Source organism: Triturus cristatus, chromosome 12 (assembly GCF_964204655.1).
Source record: "Triturus cristatus chromosome 12, aTriCri1.1, whole genome shotgun sequence".
In the NCBI taxonomy this organism is placed as follows: Eukaryota; Metazoa; Chordata; class Amphibia; order Caudata; family Salamandridae; genus Triturus; species Triturus cristatus.
Window position 1 is genome coordinate 735,282,392 of NC_140595.1, and position 18,365 is coordinate 735,300,756.

Consider the following 18,365-nt stretch of genomic DNA (forward strand, 5'->3'; position numbering starts at 1 on the left):
TAAATCAATTTGCCTAATTAAGACACATTGGTAAGAGACAGTGCCTGCAGCCTAACAGCCTCAATCTACAGGCACTTCTGTCCTACAACAATCTACCTTCCCTGATATTGAAGTTCTGTGCCCGATCCCTGAGCTTAGGTTGCTGATGTGCGCCTGGCTCTGCTGCTTCCCAGCTAGCCTCACATTATATAATCCATACATACCCATCTGTAAAAGCACTGTGGTCATCGTCGCTGCTTTTGGATAATGTCAGTAGTGGGACTCTCCTGATAAGCTCTAACAATGTATTCACCTACTGGAAAGGGTGTAGTGCATTGCTATGTGAGTGCATGGTGAGTCCCCAAAACCCAGCTTCAGAAATTCACATCCAGACAGGGGAATGGGTATCTCAAACCAATGCAAAAACCTGAGAAACGATATACCTGGCTAAGTCAGAACAAGCAGACGTCTTTATTGGAGATTAGCTATGCTCTTTGCTTAAAGTGGGTTTTTACACCCAATTTATTCACCTTTCTTCCTTTGTGCCTTACAGAAAGCTAACAAATAAGGAGTTACCAATACAGATCCCACCTGTCCATGTAATCTCAAGAAACAACGGCATTGGTAAGTGGGCGCGTCTTTCACCTGCAAATCAATGTGTCAATGATGCTGTTCTGTCCAAAGTGGCATCTGCAGTTGCAGAGGCCGCTGCAGGATAGACCAGGATAGACCAGATAGCAGGGTAGTGGACTGGTCACCAAAAGGGCAAGTTTTCTGCACTATCTCGGCCTCCAAAAATACAAGAAGGTAGCACTGATTGTCTGTGCTTGTTCATCTCGGCCTGCATTGATTGTATTTGCCAGCATCTGTCTTTCTGCCTATGTGTGCCTGTGGTGACCATTTAGCAGTGGTGTATTTGTTAGGAGTTCACTTACTAGCTTAGTTTCTCTTTGGTTCCTCAAGCTTCAGGTTTTCAACATTTGTGTCCCTGTGGTTACTCTGAAGAACAAGCGTTGGACCACGACTACTGGAATTCCTCTGGCGTAGAATCTCCTCTTGTTCTTACCAATTTACAGATGTGCATTGCGGATAAATCTCTTCTGTTTCTTCAATGTTGATTGTACTTGCAGTTCTGTACTGCCTGAGCATTCATACTCTTTGCTTTACTTCTGCACCTGTCCTTCGCATACCTCTGACGAATATGCAATGTTACATCGCATTCGGTACAACGCATGCGATTACAACGCAGTTGGTACAACGACAGCGTTGTTACAACGCATACCATTACATCACAAGTTGTTTCTACGACATGCTGTGGGGGGGGGAGGACACTGGATTTAGGAATAGTATAATTTAGTATTCCAACTGCAGCGTGCGCAACAGTAGGGAAGGTGTTGGAATAGTAAATTATACTATTCCTTAGTTTAGAGCGCCCCCTACAGCAAGTCGTAGAAACGACTTGCATTGTAATGGTTAGTGTTATAACAACGCGGTTGTAGCAACCGCGTTGTAATCGCATGAGTTGTACCGCATGCGATGTAAACGCTGCTTCCCACCTGTGACTCGTGGTTACACTTCTGCATGGCTATGTGTCTTCATGGTTTATGGCTGCATTTATTAATGTCAGGTGACTGGTCATGTCTAAGCTGAGTTCATATAACCCATTAAAATAGATGCCCTTCCTTTGTTTGTGATATCTCTCTTAACCTGGTTTAAAAGATCATGAAGTCTTAATATGGTCTTTCACTAACCTCTCAAATAACTTGGTCAGGGAACCTCAATGAATAAGCCAATCTTTCCCCAAAAGGTATCACCCAGTCCACTACTTGATACCTTGGCTCAGTACAAAAAATGATGCCCAGAGACATGCTGGAATAAGGGTGTACTAGCACTTGAAACACAAATGTATTAAACAGATAACCTACGCATTGAAAAGGGCACAATGTATTAAGGTAATAAGAGTCCAAATGTACTCAAGTAAAAAGCCAACCACAAGAATTGGAACGTCTGGTTAAAAAGGGAGTAAATAAGTTCATGTGTTTCTACAGTACAGAGATCTCACGTCTGAGCATACCAGTCCCAATGGATTTAGGCCCAGATCTCTGTACTGGGGTGAATGTATGACATTGTTCTGCGTTCTGTCCATCAATAGTTCTTTTTGCATTTGTCACCCCGAGTGGGAAGGGTATGCTCAGACGTGGGTCCCGTGCTCTCCACACCACTGGAATCAAGCTATCCTGGCTGAAGAGGAGTGAAACCCCGAAACCGGTCCTAGGATGCTTGTTTCCAGTCCAGGGAGGACCTGACTTGGCAGTTCGGGCTGGACTGTTCCCATGAGGCACAGGGTCAAGACTGATTTGCATATGGCTGGGTTCAAACTGGAATGGCATGGTGAGCAAAAAAACGATGGATTTAGGCCCAGATCTCTGTACTGGGGTGAATGTATGACATTGTTCTGCATTCTGTCCATCAATTGTTGTTTTTGCATTTGTCACCCCGAGTGGGACGGGTATGCTCAGACGTGAGTCCCGTGCTCTCCATGCCACTGGAATCAAGCTATCCTGGCTGAAGGGGGGGTGAAACCCCGAAACCGGTCCTAGGATGCTTGTTTCCAGTCCAGGGAGGACCTGACTTGGCAGTTCGGGCTGGACTGTTCCCATGAGGCACAGGGTCAAGACTGATTTGCATATGGCTGGGTTCAAACTGGAATGGCATGGTGAGCTAAAAAACAATGGGCCTCATTTATGAAAAGTGACGCATCACTGCGTGAAAACAGTGATGCGCCACTTTTCACTGCGCCCTCCCTGCGACTCCAGTGATGCGTCATATTTACAGTATGACGCATCATGTCGCAAGGAGTCACAGATACGTCAGTATTTCTGACGTATCTGTAGGCGCAAAAGTGACGCATCGCTGGAGTGTGTCACAAAAGTGACGCAACTCCAGCAATGTGTCCTTTCACATGGGGCAAGCCCCATGTGAAAGGGCCTGCGTCAGTCTTTCGCCTGCCTTGAGGCAGGCGCAAGAAATTGACGCATTTGCACCCTAGAAGTGGCGCAGTGAAATCTCGTAGATTTCACTGCGTCACTTCTACGACCCTTTGTTGCGTCAAAACGCCCCCCTTGCATACATTATACCTGGCGCAGGTATAATGTGGCGCAGGGGTTTACAAAGTGACGCATCTACCTAGATGCGTCACTTTGTAAATATGGCGCAACATGGCACATGTTTTACGCCACTGGTGCGTCACAAAAAGTGACGCACCGGCGGCGCAAAAGTGACGCAGGGGCTCATAAATGAGCCCTAATGGATTTAGGCCCAGATCTCTGTACTGGGGTGAATGTATGACATTGTTATGCATTCTGTCCATCAATTGTTGTTTTTGCATTTGTCAGCCAGAGTGGGACGGGTATGCTCAGACGTGAGTCCCGTGCTCTCCATGCCACTGGAATCAAGCTGTCCTGGCTGAAGAGGGGTGAAACCCCGAAACCTGTCCTAGGATGCTTGTTTCCAGTCCAGGGAGGACCTGACTTGGCAGTTCATGCTAGACTGTTCCCATGAGGCACAGAGTCAAGACTGATTTGCATATGGCTGGGTTCAAACTGGAATGGCATGGTGAGCAAAGAAACAATGGATTTAGGCCCAGATCTCTGTACTGGGGTGAATGCATGACATTGTTCTGCATTCTGTCCATCAATTGTTGTTTTTGCATTTGTCACCCTGAGTGGGACGGGTATGTTCAGACGTGAATCCCGTGCTCTCCATGCCCCTGGAATCAAGCTATCCTGGCTGAAGAGGGGTGAAACCCCGAAACCGGTCCTAGGATGCTTGTTTCCAGTCCAGGGAGGATCTGACTTGGCAGTTCGGGCTGGACTGTTCCCATGAGGCACAGGGTCAAGACTGATTTGCATATGACTGGGTTCAAACTGGAATGGCATTGTGAGCAAAAAAACGATGGATTTAGGCCCAGATCTCTGTACTGGGGTGAATGTATAACATTGTTCTGCATTCTGTCCATCAATTGTTGTTTTTGCATTTGTCACCCGAGTGGGACGGGTATGCTCAGACGTGAGTCCCGTGCTCTCCATGCAACTGGAATCAAGCTATCCTGGCTGAAGAGGAGTGAAACCCCAAAACCGGTCCTAGGATGCTTGTTTCCAGTCCAGGGAGGACATGACTTGGCAGTTCGGGCTGGACTGTTCCCATGAGGCACAGGGTCAAGACTGATTTGCATATGGCTGGGTTCAAACTGGAATGGCATGGTGAGCAAAAAAACGATGGATTCAGGCCCAGATCTCTGTACTGGGGTGAATGTATGACATTGTTCTGCATTCTGAACGATCGAATAACTTCTTCATTCAGGCAGAAATTGAGGGACTAACAACAAACACTTAAATCACTAGGACAAGTCATATCGGGGCATATTAGCAAGGGCTGGCGATAATATTATCGCTGCTTTAGCGTCCGTTTTGGGGTGAAAAGTGGCGATAATTTTATCGCTCTATCTACAAGGACACGTTAGCGCATGTTTCTTGCCGCCTCGCTTTCCTAATGAGATGCAAGGTGGGTGTGCCTCGTGAAACTTCATTGTTAAATATCGTAACGGGGCTTCGCGATATTTACAACGCAGCCCCGTCCAGCGTAGCGATATTCTTTTCAGCGCTAAATTGCCCTTAACGCTGCTTCCAGACGTCTGCAAAAATCATGAGTTATGTATGTTTTACATTGGGTGTGGATTATGGTGATACGACCACAGGGTCGTATCAGCAAGGTTATCGCCGTATTCAGGAGATCAACGCTGGTTTTCCAACGATGTTTTTGCCATTTCCCCCTATCGCTGGAATTTTATTGCCCTGGAGAAATGCATTGTTAATAACACGCTAACTGGGCGATAAATTCCAGCGATAGACGCCGATAAATAAAAAAGCGCTAAGCGCACTTTGCCATATTTATCGCCGTCTATTGTTGATATGCCCCCTCACTGTTTTTAACATGACTCTACCTCCGTTTGGAGTGGTGCTCGAGAAATCTGAATGGGTTAAGGGGATACAGGGACTTCTTTTTGTGAATGGGCGGGAGGATAGATGTGACCCCTCTCAAGGGTGCTTTAGTGAGCAAACCCTTTAGGGATTTTCAGGGTGAGATGAATAACTAGAGATCCTTTTGGGTGACCAAACACAGGGTTCTTTTAGCGATCAGCTCCATCAAACTAGAAACCATGTTTAGTCCACTACATTTCAATATTCGAGAGACAGGAGAGAAAAAGAAGCACGGTTATAAAAGCAAATAAAGTTGTTTTTTGTCCTGGGAATGCTGTCCAAGATTAGCTTCCCCGGGCAAACACAAAAATAACAGTTTATATTAAAGAAATGAATGTAAGATTCTTCTGAGGGACCTAGCCTCACTCAAACAATCAATGTATAGTGTGTGTGGGTTGCAGGCGAGGCCATACGTGAAACACGCATGGAATAGGGGTGCTAACCCCCGCCACTCCCATCAACTCCACTCCCCAAGAGCTTCTGCCAGTTACTTGCAGTACAAGCATGCACTGCAGGTCACTCCACTGAATTGTCCCTGCTGCTATGGTGGTGGGGTCGGGAGAGTCACACTCGCCTCTAGTGCTCCTGCCACGCAGGATTAGTGAATTCAGTAACTTTGCAGTACAAGTATGCACTGCAGGTCAGTCACTCCACTGAATTGTCCTTGCTGCTATGGTGGTGGGGTGGGGATGAAAGTGTGCGCACTGCAGGTCGCCTTGTGAACCATCACTGCAGCTGTGGTGGTGGGGGAGTCCCTCACCTGAAGCGCTCCTGCCTCGCAGTGTCCCACATCTGCAGCTTGACCCGCACGCCGGGCGTCAACATCTTCACATGGAACTTCATGCCCAGAGTGCACACCGCCTGCTCCAGGAAGGATTTCTTGGTGTACCGCTGCACCAGTGACGTCTTCCCCACTGTGGCGTCCCGTAGGAAGATCAATTAGAACTGATAGTGTCAGACCGCGCTGGCCATGGCACGGATGGGGACTGGGGCGGTGCAGTGGTGGCGGTCTGTGGTGTTCTTGGGGGTGCTACCGCTGTTGGGCCCGTGGCACCTAAGTCCCTACACGTGGCAATGAAGACTCGGGACACTTGTGGCTTAGTTACTACGTCTATGCTGCCGTGGCCGTTCTCCCTACGTGCACGCATGACGTCACATTTATTAAGGGCTCAGAAACACGTGACCTGACGCGCACGCCTGTGCGTGTCACGTCAGTATCGCGACATTACATTCCTCCCCAACACGCGAAAACTAAAACAAACAACCAAACACATTAATGCATTACAATCATGAACCACAGATACCTTAGTAGTTGTCAGCTCCGCTCCAGACATTTGCAATACTAATCAACTCAAGTGAAACAAAAACAGTCTTACTTGACGTAGTCCTTTAAGCGACGGGAGGGCTCAGGGTGCGGCCTCAGATCATATCGCGATTCCCCACGGTCCGGCACAACACCCATGCCCCTACTCACAGATTCACCATTTGCGCCACCGTCTAAAACCTCTGGCGCGCCAGCTTCCTCGGGTGACACCACCTCTGGCTGGTGGCCTTGCTGCGGTGCGACAACTCCATGATCCGGAGAATCAGCTCCTCCACTCGCATAGTCCATATGCTCAGCATGTTCTAAGAACCTCTCCTCTCGTGGCGTGCGCCTCTGGGGAATGTCTTGATGTCTGTCTTCCGTTCCAAGGGGCACTGGAATTTTCTTGAAGTATGAAATGTTCCTCATTATCCTCTCTACGCCTTTCCTTGCTGTCACGCACGTGCCCGTGACTTTTTCCACAGTCCACGGTTGCGGTTCAAAATTCAACCGAAACTTGCTATCTGGCATCTGATTTCGGATCAGCACCCTGTCACCTGGGGCCAGGTTTGGGGTCACAGCCCGCCGTCGGGCATCAACATGAGCAAAAGCTCCACGTCGGTGCTCATCAATAGCACTGTCATCAGGAGTTTCGGGCCTCCACTCTGGGTGGTGTGGTATTGTGTCGGTGACGACCCGTCCCATTAGCAGATGCGCAGGTGCCACTCCCGTGGTAGAGTGGGGCGTCTGGCGATAGCTTCGGAGAAATGTGAAAATTGCGAGCTCCACAGACTGGCTTTTCTCGTGAGCAATTCTTATCACTTTGTTGAGTGTCCTCATGAAGCGTTCAGCCTCTCCGTTTGCTTGAGGCCACCGGGGGGTGATTCGCCGGTGATGAATACCTAAAGCCTGCAGGTACGCTGCAAAGTCTTGACTCTGGAATGGTGACCCATTGTCGGTTCTGATTTCCTTTACTATGCCATGTGTCGCCATGATTTTCTCTAGTTTCGGGATCACTTCCTGGGCACTCAAAACGGCTAGTATCTCCACTTCGGGATACTTCGAGTGATCATCTATGGCAACAAGGGTGTGCCTTCCGTCCGGCAGGCTGCCAAAGTCTACGCTTATCTTGGACCAGGGCCTTCTGGGTCGAGGCTCCATAACAACAGGGGCTGGCCGGGGTACTTCTCCCGTTACCTGACAGGCATGGCATGCTCGAACGGTGACTTCTACTAACTCGTCCATGAGAGGGAACCACACTTTAGTGCGGAGCCTTGACTTAGTCTTGACCATACCTTGGTGACCAATGTGGGCCAGGTCCACCACTCTCTGGGTTAGGGACGTTGGAATGACCAGTCTGTGGCCCCTCAACAAGCATCCAGTGTCATCTTCAGTCAGTTCGTCTCTTACATTGTACAGACTATCCATTATTTGCTTCGCCCGAGGTGTCAAACTTTTCCACTCCTCTCTGGCCCTGTTCCAGCTGTTGTTTTGGACCGCCACTCTAGCCCTTTGCAGGCATTCATCTTCACTGCTGGCACGCGACAAGCTGGCCATGGACACTGGCCTGGGACACGATCGCGCAGTGATACATCGGACGTACTCTTCTGTTTCCGCCGCCTCATTCATCTCTTGTGGGGTTGCCTTGCGAGGGTGGCGAGATAAGTAGTCTGCCGGGTTCCGTGCGCCCGGTTGGTACTCGATCTTGCAGTTATAATTTTGCAGTTGCAACATCCACTTTTCGATTCTCGGTGGCGGCTTCGTGGATGTGCCCGCAAACAGGGATACCAGCGGCTTGTGGTCCGTGGCTACAACGAATGGCTTGCCATACACGTACAGGTGGAAATGGTGACAACCCCAGTGAATGGCGATTGCTTCCTTTTCTATTTGTGAATATCTTTGCTCAGTCTCTGTTAGTGATCTGCTGGCGAATGCCACCGGGGCCCATTCCTCTGCGCTTGTTTTCCTTTGTAGCAGGACTGCGCCTAATCCGACCGGACCTGCGTCGATGGCAATTAGTGTCAATTTGGCTGGATCGAAGAATGCCAACGTCGTGGCTTCTGAAAGCGCTTGTTTGATTTCCTCGAATGCTCGATCTTGTTCGCTGCTCCATGTCCAGGGGGTGGATTCTTTAGTGAGCTCTCTCAGTGGCGCCGTGAGGTTCGCCAGGTCCTTGATGAACCTGCCGCAGTAGTTCACCATCCCTAAGAAGCTTCGTATCTCCGTAATGTTCGTGGGAGCAGCCGCTTCCTTGATGTCCTTCACCTTGTCCGGATCCGGATTGACGCCTTCTGCCGAGAAGGTGTAACCGAAGAATTGGAGCTTCTTACACAGAAATTCGCACTTCTCACGATGCAGTGTAAGGCCTGCGTCTCGTATGCGTCGTAGCATTTGCACCAGCCTCTCATTGTGTTCCGCAACGTTCGTGGCATGCACCATGATGTCATCACTGACATTAATCGCTCCGGGGATTCCAGCGATGAGCTCTTGTATCACGTTCTGGAACACCTCAGCAGCGCTCGACACTCCAAAACTCAAACGCGTATACTGCCTTAGACCCACATGCGTGGAGAACGTGGTGATGTTCCGGGACGCTTCGTCCAGTACTAGTTGGTGATACCCAGAGCGTAAGTCCAACTTTGAGAACCACTTGGCGCCCGCCATTTCTCCGATGATGTCATCGATGGTCGGAGTGATATGGCGCTCCCTTTTGATGGCAGCGTTGGGGAGCCGCATATCCACACATATTCTGACAGCGCCTGGTTGTTTAGGTTTCCTTGCCACGACGATAGGCGACACCCACGGGGTTGGCCCGGACATCTTCTCGATGATTCCCGCAGCCTCTAGCTTCTTCAGCTCGGCTTCCACCAGTGGCCTGAGATGAAATGCTATGCGGCGATGTCGTAAGGCTATCGGCTGAACAGTGGGGTCAATGTGTAAGTGGACTTCTTTGCCGCGGAACTTGCCTATTCCATGAAAGATTTCCTCAAACTCCTCCAGGGTGTGGTGTATCGACTCTTGGTGTACCCCAAATGCGAACGTTACCACTCCCAGATCTTCTGCAGCTCTGCAGCCTAGGAGCATGCCTTGTCCGTCTTCTGTAACATAGATATTTGACGTGATTGACCGTGTTCCATGGGATATCATAGTCCTGAACTTTCCCCGCACTTTTAGCGGTTCCTCCTGTCCATATGCGAACACCGTTATCGTCGATGGGTGTAGTATTGGCTTTGGGTGCATGGAACTGTGCATCGCAGCGGCCATGATATTAATGCTGGCCCCTGTATCTACTACCGTGGTGACTTCTTGCGACCCTACCCGGACGCTGCATTGCGGCAACCGTCTAGTCCTGCGTACCGCCGTGCCTATCATGTGTACTCGGTGTATCACCTTCTCTTCCTCCTCATCATCATCCATGTCGCTGGCCACCGGGCCTCCTTCTTCTACCGTGTTCACTGCTTGGCGGGGCTTTCGGAATTTTTTCGACCGGCACACTTTCTCAAAGTGGTTGAAGCGCCCACATCCCATGCACTTCCTCCCTCGTGCTGGACACTCTGCCGCGGCGTGTGGCGAACCACCACAGTACCCGCAGGACTTGGGTTGGTCTTGAACGGCCGGACCTGTTCCTCTTCTGGGCCATCTCTGTTTTGGTTTGACTGCCACAGTGTTAACTGGCTCTGTCTTCACAGGCGCCTGTAGGGCTGCTTCCATGTGCGCAGCACGCGCTTTTGACAATTCTTTCGTCCGACCCATTGTCAATATGTCTGTTAGGGGCTTGCCGGATTCCTCCAAGATCCTTTCCCTCAGCTTGACTGACGCGCACCCTTGTATTATCTGGCCTCTTATCTCCTCCGTCTCATCCCGAAACCCGCAGGTGGCCGCCAGGTTTTTGAGACGAGCGTATAACTTGTCAAGCGACTCCTCGGGCAATTGGCGTGCTTGGCGGAATATGAATCGTTCATAATCGCGGTTCGCCATTGGTTCAAAGTACTCGTTGAGCGCCGCTATCAACGTCGCGTGCGTTTTGGGAGTGTTTTCCGCGAGCGTCTTAACTATGTTGTGGATCTCCTTCCCTCCGAGGTGGATTATCATCGCGCGTTTTTGATCTCTCTGAACCTTCGTGGCCTCAAAGAAAATGCGCACTCTATCTTCCCAGTCTCTCCATCGGGCTGCCACTGCCGATGGGGACCCCTCTACGGAGAACGGCTCAATTGGTGGAATATTTGCCAAGTTGCGCGTGCGCTGCTTGCGCCAGGCGAGACCTCTTCCTGCCCTTGACCGTGATGGCTTTCAATATCCTTTCCCCTCTCCCACGTGGTAGGCGGGGGCCTTCCTCTCAGGCTGGGTTTGACCTTCCCACTAGTGCTCCCCCGGGTATGGCAGGTATGCGAGGACCTTCAGAGCTCTTCAGGCATGTCCCTCGTGACTTCCCCTCAGGCAGCACACACACGGGGCCATCCACAGTACTCACTGGCACAGAGGTGGAGGGTCCAGCAGCTTTCCAGGCAACCACGAGGCAGCGCCACTCCAGGAGACCGGCCTCAGCCGGGAGGCAGGAGATTCAAAGCGCTCCGCGCGCTACGGGCATTCCGGAGAGGCAGCACGCACGTGGTCAGCAGCGCGCTGGGGGCGCCGAGGCAGCTGTCGTCCCTACGCTTCTCCGCCTCAAGTCGGGAGCGCGCTAAGGCGCTCGCGCTCCCCACCACTTCACCACGCTGCCGGAGGGGGCAAAGAGATGGTTGCACGTCGCTGCAGGGGCACGAGCACCGCGAGCGAGATACGCTCACCGGCCGCCACACCTACGGGACGCATGAACACGAGCGAAGGCACGCCCACCCTCGTCGCCACTTTGTGGTGTTCTTGGGGGTGCTACCGCTGTTGGGCCCGTGGCACCTAAGTCCCTACACGTGGCAATGAAGACTCGGGACACTTGTGGCTTAGTTACTACGTCTATGCTGCCGTGGCCGTTCTCCCTACGTGCACGCATGACGTCACATTTATTAAGGGCTCAGAAACACGTGACCTGACGCGCACGCCTGTGCGTGTCACGTCAGTATCGCGACATTACAACGGTCCATGCCGTGCAGAGCTGTGCAGGTTTTGTGTACTCCCATTCACTGCCTGCAGGTGGGGAGCTCCAGGGTGCTCAAAACAATCTACGAATACCCCTCCCCACACTTCTAGATCTGCCCCCTCATCCACCCACTCACCCTATTCCCCATGTCTTTCCTCTCTTTCTATCCACCCCCTGCTCGCCACTATTCAGCCACTCTCCCTACCCTTTCACCACCCTCTCTTCTTCGATCCTACGGCTACGTTATATATTAAGCAATGCTCACACTACAACTTTATTTACTGTAGCCTCGCAAACCAAAGTCGAGAGGCGGGCAGTAAGTAAAAAATGTAAGTAAAATTCACGAGACGCCTGACTCTGCAGTTTGTTTTTATATAGCGCGTACTTTGCTCAAGGACAGTAGAGCGCTTTACCAGAGAGCCAGATTGCGTTACATGTGTCTTTTTTAGGTTTTTAATTTCCCAGAGCTAAATAAAATAAGCCCCTTCTAAGTGGTGCAAGGAACGCATTATTTACTGTGGCGGCCTTGTCACTGCTTTTTGTTTCTGATACTTGTCCTATGTTCAAGGACTGCGAGAGCTGAAATGCAAATAAAAGCTGAAAAAGGCACGAACAACAACAAGGCACAAATGGCGGGCGGGCAGTGTTCCAGAAGGCAGCAGACAGCACGGGAAGAAAGTAGTGAAAGGCATGAACAACAACAAGGCATGAACGGGGGCGGCGTTCGAGAAGGCAGCGAACTGCAAGGGAAGAAAGTAGTAAAAGGCACGAACAACAACAAGGCACGAACGGGAGAGCGGCGTTCGAGAAGGCAGTGAACTGCACGAGAAGAAAGTAGTACAAGGCACGAACAGCAACAAGGCACGAAGGGGGGGGGGCGGGCACCGTTCGAAAAGGCAGCGGACTGCACGGGAAGAAAGTAGTCTGTGCAGTAAAGGGGCCAGTAGCCGTGGAAGGACACAAATGACAAGCCTACAACCAATCAGAAGGCAGCATTTAAGACACAAGCCAATGAAAATGATGGGTGGAGAGTGGGCGGAGCTTCCACAAAGCTTCCACACTGTAGTGTATACTGCATGTCTCAATGAGACAGCGCATGCACTGCCTTGGCGAGACCTAATTGAACTGATAAGTTTCATATTTCTTTTTTAAATGCATCCTGTTTTCTTTTAAGGAAAACGAGCTGCATTGGAAAAAAAACTACTTTGTTTAAAAAGGAGTCACCGGCATGGTGGTCTGCTGACCCCAGCAGGCCACCATACCTGGGAGAGCTAGCCATTCCCAATGTGGTCGCAAATTGCGCTTGCCTCATGAATATGAATGAGGCATGCAATTTGCAACCCCATTGGGAATCGCAAACAGCGTCTGAGACACTGTTGTACATTCACTTTTGCGAGTTCGAACCAATTTGCTACTCGCAAAAGTGAATGGTCATACATCTGGCCCCAAGTGTATTGTGTGGAAGCCATTCGTGAAGTAGGAAAACCTGAAGTCAACAGACTTCATGTGAGGAGGAGGATCTGAACAACTGTTGATGCATGATGCAAGGACCAGCAGTTGATGCCTAAAAGTTGTCTCCACACATGGTTCCATGTACCCGGACTGTTGCTGTGGAGCACATGCTAAAGGAATTTTGCAGGATGGGTTTATCTCCGAGTGGTGAGAGTTGCTTCTCCAATGTGAGTTTTTCCTGTCTTTATGAGATCAGAGCTTAGGGCCTCCTCGGTCCTCTTGACAGATTTTGGAAAAAAGTAAAAAGTTTCTCCAAAGAAAGCGACCTCTCTGTGCTGCTTCAGCTATAGCGATGTTACTACATAGATGGGATGTGGGTATTCTTTAAGTCTGGTTCTAATGCACCTAGTTCCCTTGGGCCTTCTCCTGCTCAGCTTTCTGTGCTTTTCTACACAGCTTGTTCCTTTTTTCCAGGCACAGGTGGAATATTGGCAATGTTGACAGGCATGGTGAAACAGACAGATCGAGCTCCATGATCCCTTCTCTATTGACAAGAAAAAAGAAAAATGATCTTAATCAGGAATTCAAAATAAAATGATGCGATCAAAATTTTAAAAAATGTGACAATGAAAAGTTTAACCCTAAATCTGGCAAGTAACAGTCACTGGACAAATGCAAGTACAACATCAAAACAAAATTACATGTATTAAATAAATGACCTAAAAATTCCAATTCAATTTTGTTAAAAAGACTAAAATGTATTCATTAAAATGATACTTCATTGAAGAAAATTGGAAGTTGGAATCAGGAGTTATGAAACAAAATGCTATGGGAAACAATTGGAGCTCAAAATTAATGTCAGTCAATGGGGTGCTGTTTACAGGATCTAGTTACCATCCAGGGTGACTGGTCCTACAGCATGTTTGGATACAAACTGTTGGTTCAGCGTGGTTAAACGTGGTAACATAGGCATTCTCGGTGGCCTAGCAGCAAAGGAGCATGGTTAATCGGGGGATGGTGTTTTTTTTGGGTCAAACGTTTTAACATCAGATGCAGGATTTGTTTTCTAAAGGTTGGAAACTTCAGTGGGGCAAGGCTACAAGCTGTAGATGAATGACCCAATGATTCCAGATGCAATATTTTTGAAGTCTTAAAGTGGCCTTAAACGTCTAGGTCAAAAGCTTGGAATAAGGAAAACATGCTTAAATCGTTTTGTGCAGACTGGACAGCTTATCACAGTCTTCAAGAAAATGTTCAGTTTTTCTTCCCTGTTGCTCCAAAAGACTCCATACTAAGAGGGAAATTATCTTATATACCATGCCATAGGTTGAAGTTGTGGAAATGATCTCCACCACTCCTTGTCATGTCCAAAGCAAAATGACCAGTTACAACTTGTTTCTGGGTGTCCTTTGGAGTAGCTCCAACTCTCGCTGTCCGTAGGGCATTCCCTACTCTTCAAAGATGGGGGCAAAGGTTTGCATGGGCTGGATACTTTTGCCATTGTCTCTCTGGTACCTCTTCAATGTGTACACCGCTTAATTTGTCAATGAGGCCTTCTGCACTCTCCCTCTTGAGTACAGGGCATGGTCTTCTTTGTTCGTTGCTGGTCAGCAAGAGGCTATCGACATAGCACTACCAGCAGCTTACCAGTCCCAGAGATTCAAGATTAAGCCGGATCAATCCTCATCACAGTGCTCTATCAGGAAGATAAGAATTTATCCAGCAAAGACTAGGTAGTCTTCTTCTCTTCTGCTACAGTTAAGTTATCTTCCTGAAAGTGTCTTTCAGCTCCTCTGTGACTGACAATAACACACAATCAAATCAGATTTCTCAGAGGCAGGAACTGCAGGTCTCAAGCTAGTTCTGATATTGATTGGCCTGCGTTGTCAGCTGATAAGCCTCAGATGTTTCTTGCACGCTCATGTATGCCTTGCTCTGCGTTCAACTCTTTCTCTGGTGCGCTGCGTTTCTGTCTCTCTCACACACCCTTTCTCTCTCCCCCCATGAGTGGGAATAACATTTCCTGCACACCAGATCACTTCTCATGTGCTTGCAGTACCACTGCATATGGTCTCCACCCCCTCTTCAGGGGAAAGTTATAAATTGCTCTGAATCATGCACATTTGCCTCTGACTTTGAAAAATACTCCTGTCTGTCTTTTCTGGCAAGGTTGACTTGACAACATCCTTCCTGCAAAGGTCATTACATTACTTGGACCGAGTAAGTAGAGATGCACCACTAGGGCCAGTCCAGGTCGCTTCTACTTCCACTCTGGTAGGAAATCACTTCAAATCCACATGCCTAGAGGAATTCATATGGTACATAAGAAAAGTCACAGTGGAATAATGTTTCCAAACCACGTACATAGAACCAAATTCAAACACATAAAATAATTCAAACGTCACTATGAGAAGTTGAGTTCTTGTGATTTAATTCACATCACTAACCGTTGAGTTAATCAAACAAATACACATGATATAAATCAATAGTAATAAGATTTGGTGCTCAGAAAAAAGGGGAAAGGGGTGAGTGTTGAGGGCGGGCTTCGTGATGGTGTAAAGGAATGGAAAGGTAATGTGGTTCAAATACATCCGAGCATTCTAGAACCTATCCCGCCTTGGCAAAAGAAAATAAACAGAAACATAACATGATAGGCACAGATAAACATGTCTCTATCACCTATGTTTGATACATATTTGAAATATGTTGACGTTTCGACCCCTATATTCATAAAGGTGACTTCATCCTTATTGGGGGGTCTTCATCAGGACTCTAGGAACTAGTAAAGGGGAGGGGGTAGGAGCACCAATTAATTCCAGCACGAAGAATCTCGCTGTGTGTTTGAAAAGAAAGGGCTTCCAATTTCTGCAAAATGGTAAGTAACCACAATCCAATAAGAGAAAGTAGTGGGTGCCCGAAGTGCACCTAAGTATCCAGGACAAGGTTGATTGGTAACCCGCCCGGAAATTTTGTTCTATGTACTTGGTTTGCGAAACATTATTCCACTGTGACTTTTCTTATGTACCATAGTTACACCCGAGTCCAGTGGTCTGATGGGTTACCCAATTTAGAGGAATTCATTGGCAAAATCTATTTTCCCTAAACAAATATCATTGTATCTGCTGTATTTTCGCACAAACATGTATTTGTTCAACAAGACAAGCTGACTAGAAATGTATTGCCGTATTTCAGTACATTTTGACGAGCCTACATTTTAATATATATTTAATGTACTAGCCCGCCTGTATGCATATATTACATTGTACAAACATAGGTGCATAATTAAGTACTTCCTTTACTGTTGCTTTTGTGTTGTAGATTTGTGGGTGCTACGCATGCATCTGCCTTGTGTGTACCAGGGTCAGCTGTACTGGGTGTATTTGCCAGTTTATGCCTGCCTGTGTCTGTCTTTGTGCTTCTATCCATCTCTGAGTAAAATATGTCATGTGAGTCTACCTGAGCTTGTTTCTGCCTATGGCTTTCAGCTTTCATCTGCCAGACAGGCTGTGCCTACCTGTGGTTGTGTCTGTCTGCTTGCTTGCTTGCCAATTTTGTTTGAATTGTTCTTTGTATGTCTGCCTGTGTTTGTATCTCAACGTCGTTGTAGCTGTGCCTGTCGTTCGGATTGGTTGAAAACTTGTCATGCCTTTTGTTGTAATTCCCCCAATTTTGTTTTCAGGAATTACAGGTACAGACAAACTACCACCGTGCTCTCCAGGAGTGGGGGCCACACAACCGTCTGGATTCTATTATAATGACTTGTGGATGACACTGACTTGTTCTCACAAGAGATTTCCCACGTCACCTGAGGCCAGCGCCTGTCTGAAGGGGAAGATCGTCTACATGTTTGGTGACTCCACCCTAAGGCAGTGGTGGGAATATCTCCTGCACTTCATTCCTAGTAAGAAAAGCTGTGCATCCCACAGCATCTCAGCAGGCATTACACTGATTTTCTGATCTTGAATTAAACTCTGACTCACACCTCTTCCCCCTTACATTTCTTCTAAGGCCTCTACCCATCCTTATCCCAGGTGCTTCCTCTCTTTTCCAAACGTCATTCCTTCAAGAACTCTTTCTCAGATCCTTACAGCAGCTCATGTTCAGACATTCAAGTTTCCTCTCATGATTAACCTCTCTCTCTGGCTTTCTGTCTCAGGATTGCTTCTTTCAGAACTCCTTTACAGTTCTTTTTTTTTTTTTTTAGAAATCTTTAACAGGAAATCTATAAGGGGTGTACATAACTTGGCAGGAATGGTGAAGGTAAATCATGTGAAGTCATGATGGTGTTCAGGCTGAAGGTGAGCTGGGCCCAGGGGCGTAACGCAGGCCCCCGCATCCCCCACAATGCGGGGGGCCCCCTGAGCTGCAGGAGGCCCCCTTAGCACAGTACTAAGGCCTGAGCGCTCTGTATTGAAGCTGGAGCATGGGCCCCTCTGTGTACACTGCAGGGGGGGCCCTTAATCTTTCGTTACGCCACTGGTTGGGCCTCAACAAAGAGGGTCAGAGTCAGACACTGTGGACAACAGTGGTAGACCCTTTGTTTTCTGCCTCATCTTCTGTGTTTGCGCCAAAGAACAGTCTCGACTCTCCCCTAACGCAAAGCTGCCCTTAATAAGAAGTATCGTCACCCGTGACAAAGTGCATGTTTAAAAAAAAACTGGCATCTCCCAAACCAATGCCCTCTAAGGTAGCAAAGAGTATCATGTAGTGCAGTGGTTTGTAACGTTTTGACTTCTGTGGACCCCCACCTAATCATAACGGGAAACCAGTGACCCACACTGAGCCATTACTGGAATCCCCAGGCCCCTACTGAGCTATTACTAGAATCTGTAGATCCCCCGCTGAGCTATTACTGGAATCTGTAGACCCCACTGAGTCATTACTGGAATCTGTGGACCCCAACTGAGCCTTTACTGGAATGTGTAGACCCCCACTTAGTCATTACTGGACTCTGAAGACCCCCCACTGAGTCGTTACTGGTATCTGTAACCACCAATGGATCTTTACTGGAATCTGTAGAGACCCCCACTGAGTCTTCACCGGAATCTGTAGACCCCCACCGAGTCCTTACTCGAATCTGTAGATTCTTCCCCTCCCAAGCTCCCCTGAGTCATTACTAGAAGCCGGGACCCTGGCCTTAGCAATACGATTTGAACCATACATATTGACAAATCATTCAATATTTTATTTAATTAACAAACAGCTATAAAAAAAGGTTATAGTTTTTTTTAAATGTGTTTTTTAATTCTTAAAGATTTAAGTAATATTATACTCTAGAATATCACTCAGCCTTCTTTGCCCCCGATGCTGGCTTGTTTCTTTTGTGCTTCAGATGACACCACTCAACATCCATACTATCTTTTGTTTGCTGTACTTGCACTGCTCCCATGAATCAAGCTGACATTACCAACTTAAAGCTTAGCCTCAAATTACTTATTGATTACATTTACAGAACATTTTACAATTTTCAATTTCTTATATGTACTGTTGCAGGGATTCTGCTTATGCACAGAACTAT

At 48.2% G+C, this 18,365-nt stretch overlaps 1 protein-coding gene across 1 annotated transcript in view; it reads left to right on the forward strand.

Moving 5' to 3' along the window:
* LOC146782623 (NXPE family member 3-like) overlaps positions 1-18,365 on the forward strand; it is a 232,598-nt gene that overhangs the window by 165,778 nt on the left and 48,455 nt on the right. Inside the window, exons 3-4 of the mRNA XM_085640078.1 lie at positions 533-603; positions 16,527-16,748. Coding sequence (XP_085496204.1) covers positions 533-603; positions 16,527-16,748 — 293 coding nt within the window. The remainder of the gene's footprint in view (positions 1-532; positions 604-16,526; positions 16,749-18,365) is intronic.